We start from the raw sequence: 15,117 nt of genomic DNA, 5'->3' as shown, positions 1-15,117 counted from the left end.
AAAAATGTTTTACCCAGTTTATCTTCTGCTTTTTAATAAATTCTTTGACTTTTTAGAGTTTCAAATTACAAATTAATCTGATAAATTTTATGTTATATCCAAACAATGGAATACTATTCAGCAATAAAAAGGAACAGACTTTTCATATAAACGACATAGATGAATCTAAAAATCATTATACTGAGTGAAAAATGCCAGACTTAAAAGGGTATACAATGTATGATGTCCATTTGTATAACATTTTATTTTATTTAAAGATTTATTTATTTGGGGCACCTGGGTGGCTCAGTCATTAAGCATCTGCCTTCAGCTCAGGTCATGATCCCAGGGTCCTGGGATCGAGCCCTGCATCAGGCTCCCTGCTCCGAGGGAAGCCTGCTTCTCCCTCTCCCACTCCCCCTGCTTGTGTTCCTGCTCTCGCTATCTCTCTGTCAAATAAATAAATAAAATCTTAAAAAAAAAAAAGATTTATTTATTTGAGAGAGAGTACGCATGCAAGCAGGGGTGAGGGGCAGAGGGAGAGAGAGAGAAACCTATAAGCAGATTCCCCGCTGATTGTGGAGCCCAACACAGGGCTCCACCCCAGGACCCTGAGATCATGACCTGAGCTGAAATCAAGAGTTGGACACTTAACTAAGCCACCCGAGGCACCCCCGTTTATATAACATTTTAGAACTGCAAACTGATTTACAGTGACAGAAAGCCAGAAGTGGAGGGAAAGAGGAATTGCAAAGGGCATTAGAAAACTTTAGGGGTGATGAAAGTTGTCTGTATCTTGATTGTGACAGTGGTTTCATGAGTGTATACATCTGTCAAAACTTTAAATGGATATAGTTAATTGTATTTAAAGTATACGTCAATAAATTAAATTGTTGGCAAAAATATTTAAAATCCTTAAGTGGTCAAATCTGACAGACTTTTCCTTTAGAATTTCTTGTATCATTTCTAAGCTTACAAAGTTTTCCTGTCTCTGGAAAATTTTTATATTCCTCTTTCTTCTTGTGAAACTTAAAAATATTTAAAACATTTAATCTCTCAGAAGTTTATTTTGATTTTTGATATGAGGTAAGAATCCATTCCCCCCTGCCCCAAGTTAGCTAACTTATTGTCCCAGCACTTGAACAATTCATCTTTTCTTCCTTCATCAACGTTTTCATCTAATAACGCCATCCATTCTGTCTTGTTGGCCTGCTTGCACTTTTGAACACCCTTTAAGGCAGCAGGTTCTATGTGGCAGAAAGAATTTTCTCTGAATTGTTCACAGAACTTATTTTCTGAGCCATCTGACCATACCACCTCACCTAGTCTCTGTCTTGACTCCCAAACAGGCTGGTTTTGAGGCTGAAACCAAACACAGTAGCAGACCTGCCCTCCACTCTAGTGTCATACTGAGATGAGTTGTGCCGTGGCCAGGAGAAAAGCCTAGGGAGAACTCATAGCTGCCTTCTTCCTTGTAAGGGGAGCGGAAAGTGTTAAACAAACTGGTGAAGTTAAAGGGTGGTTCTGGGGTGTAACTTTCACAGAGGTGGAGGGGAAGTCTGGGTGTGTCAGGGGGTGGGGCTGAGCCCTCATGGGGAAAGTGAGACACTTCTCTTCTCTCTGGCTCACTTACAATTCTTTCTCACGCTAATGGATGAACAGAGCCCCATCAATGTTAGAGGAACAGCTTCTTTCCAGTTCTTAAGTGGGTGAGCCTTTGTGTCCCTGGGTGGGAGGGGGGCCATTTAAGGCCTTCAGCCTACTTTCTGGTCCTCTTTGGGATGAGTTAATTGGGCATGGGTAGCCCTCCTGACCCAGAACTCTTTTCTAGCTAAGCCCTTTACGGAGCAATGAGGTTGACAATTGGACAGGCCTCTCCAAGAACTCCCTGCCTGCCTGCCTCAAGGGCAATGCTGGTTCCTGACATCCTGTCCCACGGTGGTGGAGCAGGGACAGGGAGTTATGTCGTTTTTGTCTCAGAAGTGTTGAGTATCCTTCTGAACATCAAAGCCATGGACTGATAAAACACCTACCCCATCATAGAAGGAAATGGCATTCATGTGATCCTTGGAAAGGACGATACTTCCGTGATGACGGTGAGAAAACAGAAGACCACTAGAGAAGAAGTGCACTTTCCCTGGAAGGAAAAGAGAGCTGGTCAGAGCTGAAGGGCTGGACCCTGGAGGCCAGATCCCAGTGTTCTTGCAAGTGCCAGGGGACACCACACTGGTAACTAGAGACTAGTACCTGTAATGCTTAAGTTACACAGTTTTTATGCTGAGTCCTGTGCTCTGGGGAAGCCAATGTACACTCCTGAAGCTTCAGAGATAAATGAGGCATCACAGTCTTTGCATAAGAATTAGAAAAAACCAAGTGAATAAGTTATCAGCTGCTAGGAGAGAGGCAAAATTCACATTCACTTGTGGGTGTCTTCCAGGGAAACACACTGAAAAAGACTTTGGGTATGTCTGCTCCACCACTGAGTTTATAGACTCTTCTTTCTCCTATTTTGGCAGAAGCTGGCTTGGCTCTAAAGTTAGACTACCACATCCCTCACTAAAAGCCCAGCAGGGAGCACTAGGGTCTCAGGTAAAGGACTGATGAAGGGACCTAAGGGTCCCTGTGCCCAGCAAAGGAACATCTGAGTTAGATAATAGGGGATTCTATAGACACTAGAGGCCTGCTGCTCTACATTCACAAGAACAAGATGGGTGGGATGTGGACAATGGATGTGGCTTCCTCAGTTCAAGGATTCAGGTCCAAGGAGAGCTGCTGTTTCCTGGGCGGCCAAGGTCATACAGAATAGCTCATTATGGGCCCTAGGGGGCAGACCAAAGAAAGAATAGACACCTCAGGAGACAGGTGTTAAGACTGGGCTTGCTTTGGAGACTTAAATGAAACACCCAGAGTACCCATAAAACTGCTGGGTAAAGCTGCTCTCTGGAGCTGGTCCAAGCTATATCCTTTCTGTTCTTCTAATAGCCTTTCTTTCTTTGTTTTCACAACTGTAGAAGAGAGAAAGTACTTCTTGGAGTTCAAGGCACAAGCTTGGTAATACTGTTATCAATACCTAACTGCTAAGACAGAGGACAGAAGACAAAGACGACGGACTGATTCCTTGAGATGTAGTGCTAGGAAGTTAGCCCCAAAGCTCTGGAGATTGTAAGGACAAGAAGAGCAAAGGCCAAGGTGAGGAATTTTGGAGACTTCAAGTTGAAGTCTTCCTGAGGAGGTGGGGTTTCAGGAGGCAGAGAGGCCTAGTGTGTATGTGTGCTTGTGTGTACATGTTAATGGGGCAGGGGAAGAAGTGGGGGAGGTGGAGGCAGCTTTTAGGTACAAGAGGAAGATTTGGAGCCTGAGTCTCAATGGAAGAACTAGATGACCGGTCCTAGGGAAATAATGCTATAACCTTAGCACATGGGGCAGCAGCAGCCCAGTTCAGGGCATCGAGGGTCAAGCCCTGTAAGCTTCACAGCCTCTAACAAGTAGAGCTCGACCTCCTTTGCACACAGCCTTGCCCTGTGGCCCTCTTGAGTACAGGCTACCCATGACCCAGCCTCATCTTGTATCACAGCCAAGGTTCCTCATGGCTGTTCCCAGACCATTCCCTTCCATGCTGGCACAATGCTTTCATTCCCTCAGAAACACAAGCCCTTTCTTCTCTTCACTGCTCACCTCTATGCCCTCCTAGTCATGCCACAACTTGTGCTCAGTCTTCTCTTCCACAGCCAAGCCGCCCATCTCTTCTGAGAGATTGGGGGATGGCCCACGCCCCATTCCGGGCTCACTACTCCTCAATCCCAATGCCACAGTAGTAAAACAGCACCCAGGACATCTCAACCTCTGAAATCTTTCGCTCCAGAACCTACTCTCAGACTACAGCATCCCATCAGCCTTTTAGCTATCTCACTCCCTGATCTCATCCTCTGACGTCACTGAGCCTTTGAAGCCTCAGTCCCCTACTTTTCCCGATTGCTCAGAAATTGCTGACTTTCCTCTCACCCACATGCAGGGTGTATCTTCCGGGACAGGACATGCTTTAATCTTGGATTTGTCAGGGAAAGGGATGGGAACAGATTCTGCTCAGTGTTTACTAACAACACTAATTGCAGTGAAAACCCCTTATAGTTTTCTGCTTTCCCAACAATTTCAAGAGGTAATCTTCTTACCAGGCTGATGGGGGGACACAAGCTTAGAGAGACTTCTCTCAAAGTCACAGAACAACTTCCAGTGGAACCAGGTACAGAGCAGAGGTGTGTAGGGGGCGCCAAGGTGTTGTGGCATCGGGGGCCCCTTCAGTTCTCACCTGGCTTCTTCCTCTTTGCCCTCTCCAAATGGCTAATCTGACGACTGCCTTCTCTGCTTCTTAGCCTCAAGAGGCCCACAGTGCGGTCTGCAGTCCCTGCTCTGCTGTCTTAGCTCCTCCACCAGCTCCCCCAGGGCCCAGCCAAGATGTTCAGCACTCTCCTCACACTATGACCTCATCAATTCCAGCCACAGGATAACTCTATCTACTGCTTATAGAAAAAAGAGGGGTCAAAAGGTATTAGGAGGTAAGAACTGCTCTCCTACTACTGCTTCCTATCTGTACCCTTCCAGGTCCTTGGCTCACCCTCCACCTCTGTAGCTCTAACATGAAGCTTCTCAAAAGCAAGCGCAGTATCACTCAAAGGCCTCCTGGACGACATCCTTCCAAAGCTTCCAGAAAAGAGCACAGATGAGAGAAGTCAGCTCAATCATTTCCTCTCTCTATACTCTGAAGCCTCGAGACAAAATGGAAAAGAGGAAGACAGAAATTCACAATGCAGTGCTGGAAAAGCACTCATTATGGGGCCTGGCCCAGGGCAGGAACTCAGTAAATGGAAGCTGATTTTAGTTCTGGTGCAGAAAGGCTATCTTGGGTCGCAGCTACCCCTCAGCCTGGCTCTGGAAGCGGTAACTTTCCTTATCCTCAGAGCACACATGAAATAACTGAAGTGACTCACTGGGTGGTCCAGTGCCTGTTACCTGGTCTCTTAGATCCTAATCCACTTGAAGTGATGACACTTCCAGTATCTGCTCTGGATTCATGACTGTCAGACTTCGGTCTGAAGGGATATGCCTTTGCAGGGGTTTCTCAGTGACCACGGTAACCAACTCCTGAGGAGACCTCTTTGGCTCCTTGCCTTTTTTTTTTTAAGATTTTATTTATTTATTTGAGAGAGAGAGAGAGAGTAAGAAAGAGCACAGCAGAGAGGGGCAGAGGGAAAGGGAGAAGCCGATTCCCCACTAAGCAGAGAGGCCGACATGGGGCTCGATCTCAGGACTCCAGGATTATGACCTGAGCTGAAGGCAGACCCTTAACCAACTGAGCCACCCTCCTTGGCCCCTTGTCTTATCCTGGTGCCCTTACTGAAAGGCCACTGTCATTCCTTCTCCATTCTGTGAGTCTAAAAACCCAAGGTAAGAGGAAGTTCCCCCTCACTACCCAAGAAGCAACAGGAGACCAAGGCATGGTTCTGTCTTTGATTGACCTAGAAGGGCAAAACAAGACGCCAAGTGTCAATGAAGAATTTGGCTTTACCTCCTTCAGACACCTCCAATGGTCCAGCCTGTGTGAAGAGGGAACATTTATCTTTGCTGGGGAAATATAATGCAATGCCTGGATGATTTTCATTCTATGTGACAGAGTGTGAAATGTACACATATGGCTTAAAGAAAAAGAATAACAACACAGTCTAGATGCCTGTACACTCACCACACTCAGCCTAAGAAACCAAGCATTACTAGTACCTTTGAAGCCTCCCAAATGTCCTTCCCCAATGGCCCTCTCTCTTCTACCCAGAGGGAACCAACATCCCAAATTCTGTATAGTTTTATCATACTTCAATGTATCTATAAACCATATATTATTTGGTCTCGTCTGTTTTGTTTTCATATAAATAGAATCTTAATACATGTGTCCTTCTGTGATTTAATACTCTTGACATCTGTTCCTGAGTCATCCATGTTGGAGGTCATATGCAGCTGCACAGCCCACTCACATTCAGTGCTACAGAAGACTTTCTCTTCTCAAGAGTCCTTGACTAGCTTCATGTGGACACAAGGGAATACACAAGAGGGTTTAGAATGAAGTCAGCAGATAGCAGATGACTGCTGCCTGGGCCTTCCCATCATAAGAAGGCAGGACTCAGCTTGGTTACCAGATGTGTCCACTACAGTGCCCCTGTTTCTCACTGTTGAACAATCTCTGCCCAGTGGAAAAAAACACTCTGCAATCTATAAATCACCACAGGGACAATGAAGGAGCTGCTTGAGTGCCAACCATTCATGGAGGCCTGTAGGAAATAGTAAATATACAGTCAACTGATATTCAACAAAGGTGCACAGACAGACCAAAGAAAAAGGAGAGCCTTTTCAATAAATGGTACTGGAAAAACTGGATATTCCTACGTAAAACAATGAACATCAACCCATACCTTGAATGAGACTTTCTGCCCATTCCCACCAGCCACAGTAGAAAACCTCGTACTTCACAGGGATGTCAGGTAGAATATTCAGAAGGATTCTGCCTCAGCAGTGGAGTAAAATTAGCCCTAAATTAAATGCTGTACTGTCTCCTGGCTAATAAAGCTTAAAAGCAAGGCCAGATGATAAGACTATAAGAAAAATATATTAAAACAATTATTATAACTGTATCCCATGTGTTCAAGAAGCCAGAAGACTGAACCATGTTAACTTGAGACATGAAAGATGTAAAAAATAATGTAAATCAAACTTCCATAGATGAAAAATACAATGTCTGAGAAGAAAAATACACTAAATGAGATGAATATTAGACAGTTGTGGAAGTTTAAGCTACTCCAGGGTACTGCTGCCCCCACATACATTTTGTTTGGCCAAGCGGCTTGGGGGCGGGGGAGGGTGGTGCTTAAAATGACGCTGGCCCCTCACACAAGCCCTATGTAGCAGGCTGCAGAGTCACAGGAAGATGTAAGTTCCTGATATGACTTCCCCAACAGCCCTTGTGATCAGGTCTCCCCTGCCTTCTAGGGCCGTCCCCTTATGTACCCCTTACAGAAAACTCCTGTGGAGCTTACCAAAACCCTGCTCTTCTGGTTTGAAGTGACCAGTCTGGCCTTAGCCTGGGAAACCCGAAGCACTCTACCCACAAACCCTATTAAAGGCATGTGCCCCAGGTCCTGCCACTCTGTCTGCACTCTGCTTTGACCCTCCTGTGTGCCCTGCAGGCATGAGGCATGCCATTGCCCTGTGTACTTCCTCCAGGACTTGTGAGAAATAAAATTTTCTTTTTTTAAAGATTTTATTTATTTATTTGAGAAAGAGAGAATGAGAGACAGAGAGCATGAGAGGGAGGAGGGTCAGAGGGAGAAGCAGACTCCCTGCTGAGCAGGGAGCCCAATGCGGGACTCGATCCCGGGACTCCAGGATCATGACCTGAGCCGAAGGCAGTCGCTTAACCAACTGAGCCACCCAGGCGCCCCGAGAAATAAAATTTTCTATTTCAGTTTCTTTTGTGGTCTTTTGTTGAACTTGGCTCACCATTCCCTGTGCTCCACTTCACAAATGTTAATTTAACAAACTCATAACAACAATGCAGTAGAGGTTAGTAAATTAGAATACATACAAGTAGAAACTATGCAAAATGAAACACAATGAGAAAAAAGACTGAAAATAATTGTACAGAGCAACAGGGGGCTGTAGGGCAATTTCAGACAGAAAAGATATGTAACTGGAGGCCCGGAATAGGAGGGAGGAGGGGAAAAACTAAAAAAAAAGGCTAAAAATACTCCTAATTTGAGGAAAACTGAATCCATCCATTGAAGAAGCAAAATGAATTCCAAGCACAAGGAACATGGAAAAAAACATAACAACTCATATAAAAGTAAAATTGCTTAAAATCTGTGATAGAAAGAAAGCAAACTGGGTTGCCTGGGTGGCTCAGTTGGTTAAGTGTCCAACTCTTTTTTTTTTTTTAAGATTTTATTTATTTATTTGTCAAAGAGAGCGAGAGCACGAGCAGGGGGAGCAGCAGACAGAGGGAGAAGCAGGCTCCCTGCTGAGCAAGGAGCCTGATGTGGAACTTGATTCCAGGACCCTGACATCATAACCTGAGCCAAAGGCAGACGCTTAACCGACTAAGCCACCCAGGTGCCCCTGAGTGTCCAACTCTTGATTTCAGTTCAGGTCATGATCGCAGGGTCATGAGACTGAGCCCTGTGTTGGGCTCTGTGCTTAGTGTGGAGTCTGTTTGAGATTCTCTCTCTCCCCCTACCCTCCCCCCACTCATGCATGCACACACACTCTCTCTCTCTCTGAAATAAATAAAAAAAAATCTTAAAGAAAATCTCAAAAGCAGCTGGAGTGAAAAAAAGATAACTTCTGTAGAAGGAACAAAGATAAGGATGGCAGTGGATTTCTGCTCAGGAATGGTGCAACTGAGAAGATAGTGGAGCAGAGCAACACTTTTCCAGAAAGTAGGAAACTGCTGGGGTGTCTGACTGGCTCAGTCAGCAACTCTTGATGTTGGTGTCATGAGGAGCCCCATGATGGGATAGAGCTTACAGAAAGAAAGAAAGAAAGAAAGAAAGAAAAGGAAGGAAGGAAGGAAGGAAGGAAGGAAGGAAGGAAGGAAGGAAGGAAAGAAAGAAAGAAAGAAAGAAAGAAAGAAAGAAAGAAGGAAAGAAAGAAAGAAGGAAAGAAAGAAAGAAAGAAAGAAAGAAAGAAAGACAGACAGAAAGAAAGACAGAAAGACAGAAAGAAAGAAAGAAAGAAAGAAAGGGCGCGTGGGTGGCTCAGTTGGTTGAGTGACTGCCTTCGGCTCAGGTCATGATCCTGGAGTCCCTGGATCAAGTCCTGCATCGGGCTCCCTGCTCGGTGGGGAGTCTGCTTCTCCCTCTGACCCTCCTCCCTCTCATGTGCTCTCTCTCTCTCTCAAATAAATAAATAAAATCTTAAAAAAAAAAGACAGAAAGACAGAAAGAAAGAAAGAGAGGGAAAGAGAGAGAGAGAGAGAGAAAGAAAAGAAAGGAAGGAAGGAAGGAATGAACGAACGAACTACTGACCTAGAATCTTTACCAAGTGAAAATATCTTTCAAAACCCAAGGGGTGGGACTTCTGAAATGGCTGTGAAGATCCTCTCCCCAGAAAACAGTGACGAAACTGGTCTAATTGTTAAGACAACTATTTAAGGACTCTGGTCATGGACCAAAGTTGTACAATAAAACTGAGAAGCATTTATTTGAGAAATTCTACTGAAGCTTGGTGAGAACTGTGGAAATCTGGTGTTTCAGCCAGGGGCTATTCACTTGACCTCCCCTCTAGTTCCATGGTGAACAAAAATCTTACACGGGAGAGGGGCTGACTTGGAGGCAAAGCACAGAAAATTTTATAGGCAGGGATGTAAAAAAAAGACAGCAATCAAAGTAGCAAACGTTCAGGGAATGCCAACATACCGACTAGCCAGAGATGTCAGAGCTGGCTGGTCCAACTAGCCAGAATGCAACAGGAAAGTCAGGAGACTGAGACAACAGATGTCAATTATTATACAGCAATAAGGCTATGATTTAAGGCACCTTCCTGGTGCCATCCATGTGCACCAGGAGACACGTACAAAAATACTCATGACAGGACTGTCTGCAATAGCAAAAAAAACTATAAACCCCAAATGTCCATCAACAGTCTGAAGAATAAATAGCACATTTTCATACAAAGGAATCCCATGGAGCCATAAAAGTGAATGAGCTATATGGCTATCCAAAACAATCTGGATGAATCTTAGGAAAAAAATAGTGAGCAAAAAAAGCAAGTCCCAGAAGAACACACAGTGTGATTATATTTGTATTACACTCAAAACCAAGACATTGTTTAGGGATATAGGCATATGTGGTAAAACTCTAAAGCGGGGTCCTGAGGATTAGGGGCTGGGCAGCCTGCCTGACCAAGGTCAGCAGGGTGGGGAAGAGAAGGGCACATGAAGGACATAAATGAATAGGAACCTGCATAGCAAGAAGTCCTGTGACAGCAGAAGCCACTAACTGGGGAAGAAAAAGGTTCCCGTGCTGGAAGCATTTCAAAGTAAAGAAGTACTGTTCTTTACCTATATGTAGTTCGAAGGGCCAACTCTGGACTGAGAATCAGAAGACCTGGACTACCCTCCAGATCTATTGTGACCTTGCATTATAACCTCAGGCAAGTTTTCACCTATGGGGCTCGGGATATGAAGCTCAATTAAGGTAATGCATGCTGAAGAGCTTTTTAAATGCCTTTAGGGAATGGGAACGGATGAGTTTCAAGCTCATCACAGTCTCAAGTAAAGACAGATTTACTGACACTAATGACGCTTAAACTTCAGAACCCCTCACCTGCCCAAGCCCCCTTCCAAAGCCCTCAGAAGAGCCCTAACCGTTTTGTGTTATTTTTCCTTGAAAGAACCTTAAGTGGTATAAACTTCAAGCACCACTTGATCTAAGCCCCAAAGTGGCAGAAAGCTTAACAAACAGCCAGAGGAGATTCCTGCTCAAATTCTCTGTTCCTATTTAATTTTCCTGCCTCAGAAAACCACCTCCTAATTCAAACTGCATTTCCTTCAGGAACTAAGAGTGTGTCTCAAAAGAGTATGACGAATAGGGCTTCAGAAATCCCTGGCTGTGCCCTTTGTGTAGAGACCTCAGGATACAATGAATCTTGCTGGACAACTCAATACAGCGTAAGATTACTTTTCTAACAAGGCCCTTTGCTAAGAAGGTGCAAACTAATTTTGGCTAATATCCTTGCTAAATATTATAATTGGCTCAACTATGACAGAACACAACCACCTCTGTGTTGCCTCTACAACCCACTTCTGAAACACTATGCAATCTTGCCCCAAGGCGAGCAGCACTGTCACATACTCCCTGCCTTCCACAGGTTCCTGACTCTGGTCTTCTGTACCGGGATCTGGAGAAGCACAAATGCAGGCAGGGGCTGTGGCACAGGCACAATGCTAAATGCTATTACTTACTACCCGGCATTCTATGGAGCCCCAAACCTCCTTGTGCTTTGTCTCCTCCATGAATGGAGAAGCAGAAGCTGAACCAGTGATCTAAGAATAGGGAGAGGAATCTGCCACTGGACAGAATATCTTCAAGAAGAATAAATTATCCAGGAAGGGGATTTGCTCAGTAGAGGCTGAGAAATTCGTGGAGTAAGTCACAACTCTTCTTCCACAAGATGGCTATATCAACCAGGGAAAGAACAGGACTCCTAAGAAAATGTTATTTTGAGGAAACCAAAAAGGAGCACAGAATGAATCTCCATGAAATCCATGCAAAACCAACAAGGTTTTTGAGAATCTTAGGTCAGCAGAAATATACTGAAAGGGACAGAGAGAGAATATGAAATCAAAGGCGACTATTGAACCCCCAAATGCTATCGGCAAGAAGCAGGCTGATAAAACTCACCTACAAAGTGCTACCTTTGTGAAAAAGGAAGGATGACCGAGGTGTAGCCACAAGTTTAGAGGGGAAAACTAAGAGTTTAGACGGTGAAACCAAGAGCCCAGGTGGCAGAGATAAGAGCCATGGTGGACTATTCCCAGGCCTTGAAACCTAATCCAGACCCTGGAGTTTGCCCAGCTGGATTTCAAAGCTACTTCAGGCTGATGACTCCTTTTTATTTTCCACCCCCCACCCCGTCCTTTCTGAAGATGAATGTCTATATTATTCTATGTCAGGGCCACCCTGGGTGTTGGGAGAGAGGGGGAGGTGACTTGTCTCATTAGTTTCACGGGGCCACACCTAGAGAAGACTTCTGTTCAGGAGTTGTACTTCATGGATTAAAAGCCAGAGCCTTATCTACATCTGATTTAGATGATCTTGACGATGAGATTTTGGATTTTTGAGCTAGTGGGATCTGGGACTTTGAACTGTTACCATAATGAGATGGGGCCCTTGGGAAGGGGTGATTATATTTTGCATGTGGGAGGGACATGAATGGGAGGCCAGAGGGTAGACCGTGGTGGGCAGAAATTCAAGATGGCTCCCATGACCTTCATCTTCTGATGTTACTCCTGTGTTCATGTAATGTTATATGGCAAAAGGAACATTATTTGAGTGGGCTTCCTCTAATCACAAGCAGTTCTTTATAAGCAGAGTTCTCTCTGGCTGGTATAGAAAAGGAATTAAGACAGATCCAAAAGGTAAGAGAGATTCAACAACACAAGGGAGGTTTCATTGCTGAGATGGGGGAGGGCTGTCATAGGGCAGGGACCTCTGGGAGAAGGAGCTAAGCATGGTCCTGGGTGACAGCTAGCAATAAGATGGGGACCTCAGTCCTACAATCAGAAAGAACTGAATTCTGCTGATAATCTAAATGAGTTTGGGAGTGAATTCTTCCCCAGAGTCTCCAGAAAAGAGCCTAGTCTGACTGACACCTTAACTTCAGAGAACCTAACATGAATCCAGCGAAGTCTACCTAGACTTCTGACTTACAGAACTGTGAAATAGTAAATGTGTGTTTTAAGCTACTAAATTTGTGGTAATTTGTTATACAGCAATAGAAAATGAATCCAGACTTGTTTAGGTCCACAAATTCTATTTCTGGACACGCTGCCGCTCCAGCCTATTCTGAGAACAATCCTCAGGCGGCAAGAAGAGGACCAGACTGTGGTTCTGGGGCCATCCCTTCCTAGCACAAGTTTCTTCATCTGCAAAATGGATGGATAAAAGGAGAAAAGCCATAAGAAAACACTTCTACACCAACAAGTCTTTTCAAATATCAGATGCATTACTAATCACAACATCCATGCCAATACTTGCAAAGAGGGATCCAGACACAGTTGAGAATAGAAAAGTAATAGCCAGGGGCGCCTGGGTGGCTCAGATGGTTTAAGTGTCTGCCTTCGGCTCAGGTCCTGATCCCGGGGTCCTGGGATCGAGCCCCACGTCGGGCTCCTGGCTCAGCGGGGAGCCTGCTTCTCCCTCTCCCTCTGTCTCGCTCCCTGCTCATGCTCTCTCTCTCTCTCTCTCTGTGTCTCAAATAATAAATAAAATCTTTAAAAAAAAAAAAGAAAAGAAAAGTAATAGCTGGCTCACCTTCCTCAGGCCAAGAATGTGGATTGCTGGAATAAAGATATGCTCCTTCTCCTCCTGTTAGAAAAGTACCCAGGAAACAGGCATCCCCCTTTAAAAACAATCACAAAGAGCAGACAATTTACAGCATAAATTTTCACAGAATCAAAAGTCCTGCCCGTTTGTCTGTCTACAAAAGCTGCTTAGTCAGCCTCACATAGACCCAACTTCTTCCATGCCTTTGGCAGCCTAGCTCTTTGTCATGTTACAGGCACTTTTAACTTGTAAGGTCCTCTCGGAGTCCAGGCACCAAAGCCTGCTATGCTTGTTCATCTCGCAGTGGATTTCTAGCAACTGGAAGCAGCTCTTCTTGGCCTAAAGCCTTGACCTCTCAGTTCTATATGTCTAGGCCAATCTGAGATCTGCTTAATAGTACTGGGAGATTAAAAAAAACATCAAAAGGCCAAAATGGCAGAACAAATCCCTCTGTGTACCCCATTAAATGGTTATTTCTAAAGCTCTGCTGGGAGGGGAAGAATGCAAACAGGAATTGAGACAAAGAGGAACATATTCTTCAGATTAGCCCTAAAATGAAATATTCTAGTTATCTTCATAAACTGTTTACATTTCATTTTGATACAATGTTAACACTGAGGATAAGAAGGCTGCTTACCTTCACTGCTTGCTGGGTTTTCTCAGATAATTTTACTTCATTATCTTCTACCTGTGTCCAAAAGGAATACAAGTGTTCAGTTTCCTACTTCAAGGGCAAAACTCTCCTAGGTCTCTCCCATGTTCAACATTTCCAGGAGACTGGGCAGTCCCTCCACCAAATCCTGTGTTCTGAGGCCCTGATGGCTGGCAGAGCCGGGCTGGCTACTGGTCATCAAGGCTCAGAGCCCAAGGCCCTGGTGGGCTCTCTCTCTCCCTGGGACCTGAGGTCCAGCTAAATGAGCCTACAAGATGTGGAAATGATGTATTAGTCTCCACTTACATTTCACTTCAGAGAATCCTTTGTAAGGATAAAGGGAAGAGAACATATTAATGTGTTCTCATTTATATGTATTCATGTTAGAGGATGATTCTTGTTCTTCTCTATTCACATCAGAATTATAGAAACAGGGGCGCCTGGGTGGCTCAGTCGTTAAGCGTCTGCCTTACATCTCCCAGGGTCCTGGGATAGAGCCCTGCATCGGGCTCCCTGCTCCACGGGAAGCCTGCTTCTCCCTCTCTCACTCCCCCTGTTTGTGTTCCCTCTCTCGCTATGTCTCTCTCTGTCAAATAAATAAAAATCTTTAAAAAAAAAGAAAAAAAAAAGAATTATAGAAACAGAATATAAAGATTTTAAAATAGGTACTTAGACCATTATTAGACTCATTGCTATCATACTTTGTGTCCCAAGGCACGAGAGTTTTAGACCAACTCCCACAGATGAAGATGGAACCCTTCTATGCGTAGAAAGACTGCTGTAAATACTCAGCAGCAACCATTCTGACCAGAGAAGGGAGCCACATGATCTACTCCTCACTATCTGTGTGACTCTGGACAGGTTGGTCAATTTCTAAGCCTTAGTGTCCTCATCTGTAAAATGAACGTTTAATTTCTTCCTTTCATAATTTAACAGGGACCCAAATCACTTAGTTCACTTCTTTTGGCACTTTCCCAAGTTTAGGAGAGAGTTAAAGAAACTAGATTCATTTGTATAAAGAAAAAGAGCTGAGATAAAAACTTCCATTCCTGAACAGTAGCTAGTTTAGGAGCTGACATCCCACCAGGGACCCAATGAAGAGTCTCTTCCTCAAATATTCTTCCTGATTTCTCCACATTTAAGTCCACTTACACCGGATGAATGACACTAACCAGCCAGGAGCAGAATCTGGGTATGGCGGCTGTCAGGACTATGAAGCTGGTTTCTGTGGTAACAGTGCCATCTGCAGGAAGACCACAGACATGCCAGTTACTGCCCACTACTGGAGCCCACCTTGTAGGCCCCCAAACTAACACCCCTTCCTTTCTCAGGAGCGATGGCTCCTCTTAGTAGTATACAAAATCTTGTGCCCTCAGAAATTGAAAACTTCCTCATCTGGGA

At 44.5% G+C, this 15,117-nt stretch overlaps 1 protein-coding gene across 3 annotated transcripts in view; it reads right to left on the bottom strand.

Annotated features, from left to right (window-relative positions):
- The window catches only part of CUNH20orf194 (chromosome unknown C20orf194 homolog), a 136,308-nt gene that overhangs the window by 51,692 nt on the left and 69,499 nt on the right, over positions 1-15,117 (bottom strand). For all 3 annotated transcript variants that reach the window (XM_035005966.1, XM_035005967.1, XM_035005968.1), the window contains exons 18-21: positions 14,889-14,959; positions 13,702-13,752; positions 13,053-13,140; positions 2,013-2,116 (exon numbers count right to left, since the gene is read on the bottom strand). In XM_035005966.1, the coding sequence (XP_034861857.1) occupies positions 2,013-2,116; positions 13,053-13,140; positions 13,702-13,752; positions 14,889-14,959 (314 nt within the window). The remainder of the gene's footprint in view (positions 1-2,012; positions 2,117-13,052; positions 13,141-13,701; positions 13,753-14,888; positions 14,960-15,117) is intronic.

This window comes from Mirounga leonina, unplaced genomic scaffold (genome assembly GCF_011800145.1).
Source record: "Mirounga leonina isolate KUSES-001 unplaced genomic scaffold, KU_Mleo_1.0 Mir_150, whole genome shotgun sequence".
Taxonomy (NCBI): Eukaryota; Metazoa; Chordata; class Mammalia; order Carnivora; family Phocidae; genus Mirounga; species Mirounga leonina.
This window is presented reverse-complemented; position numbering and strand designations above follow the sequence as displayed.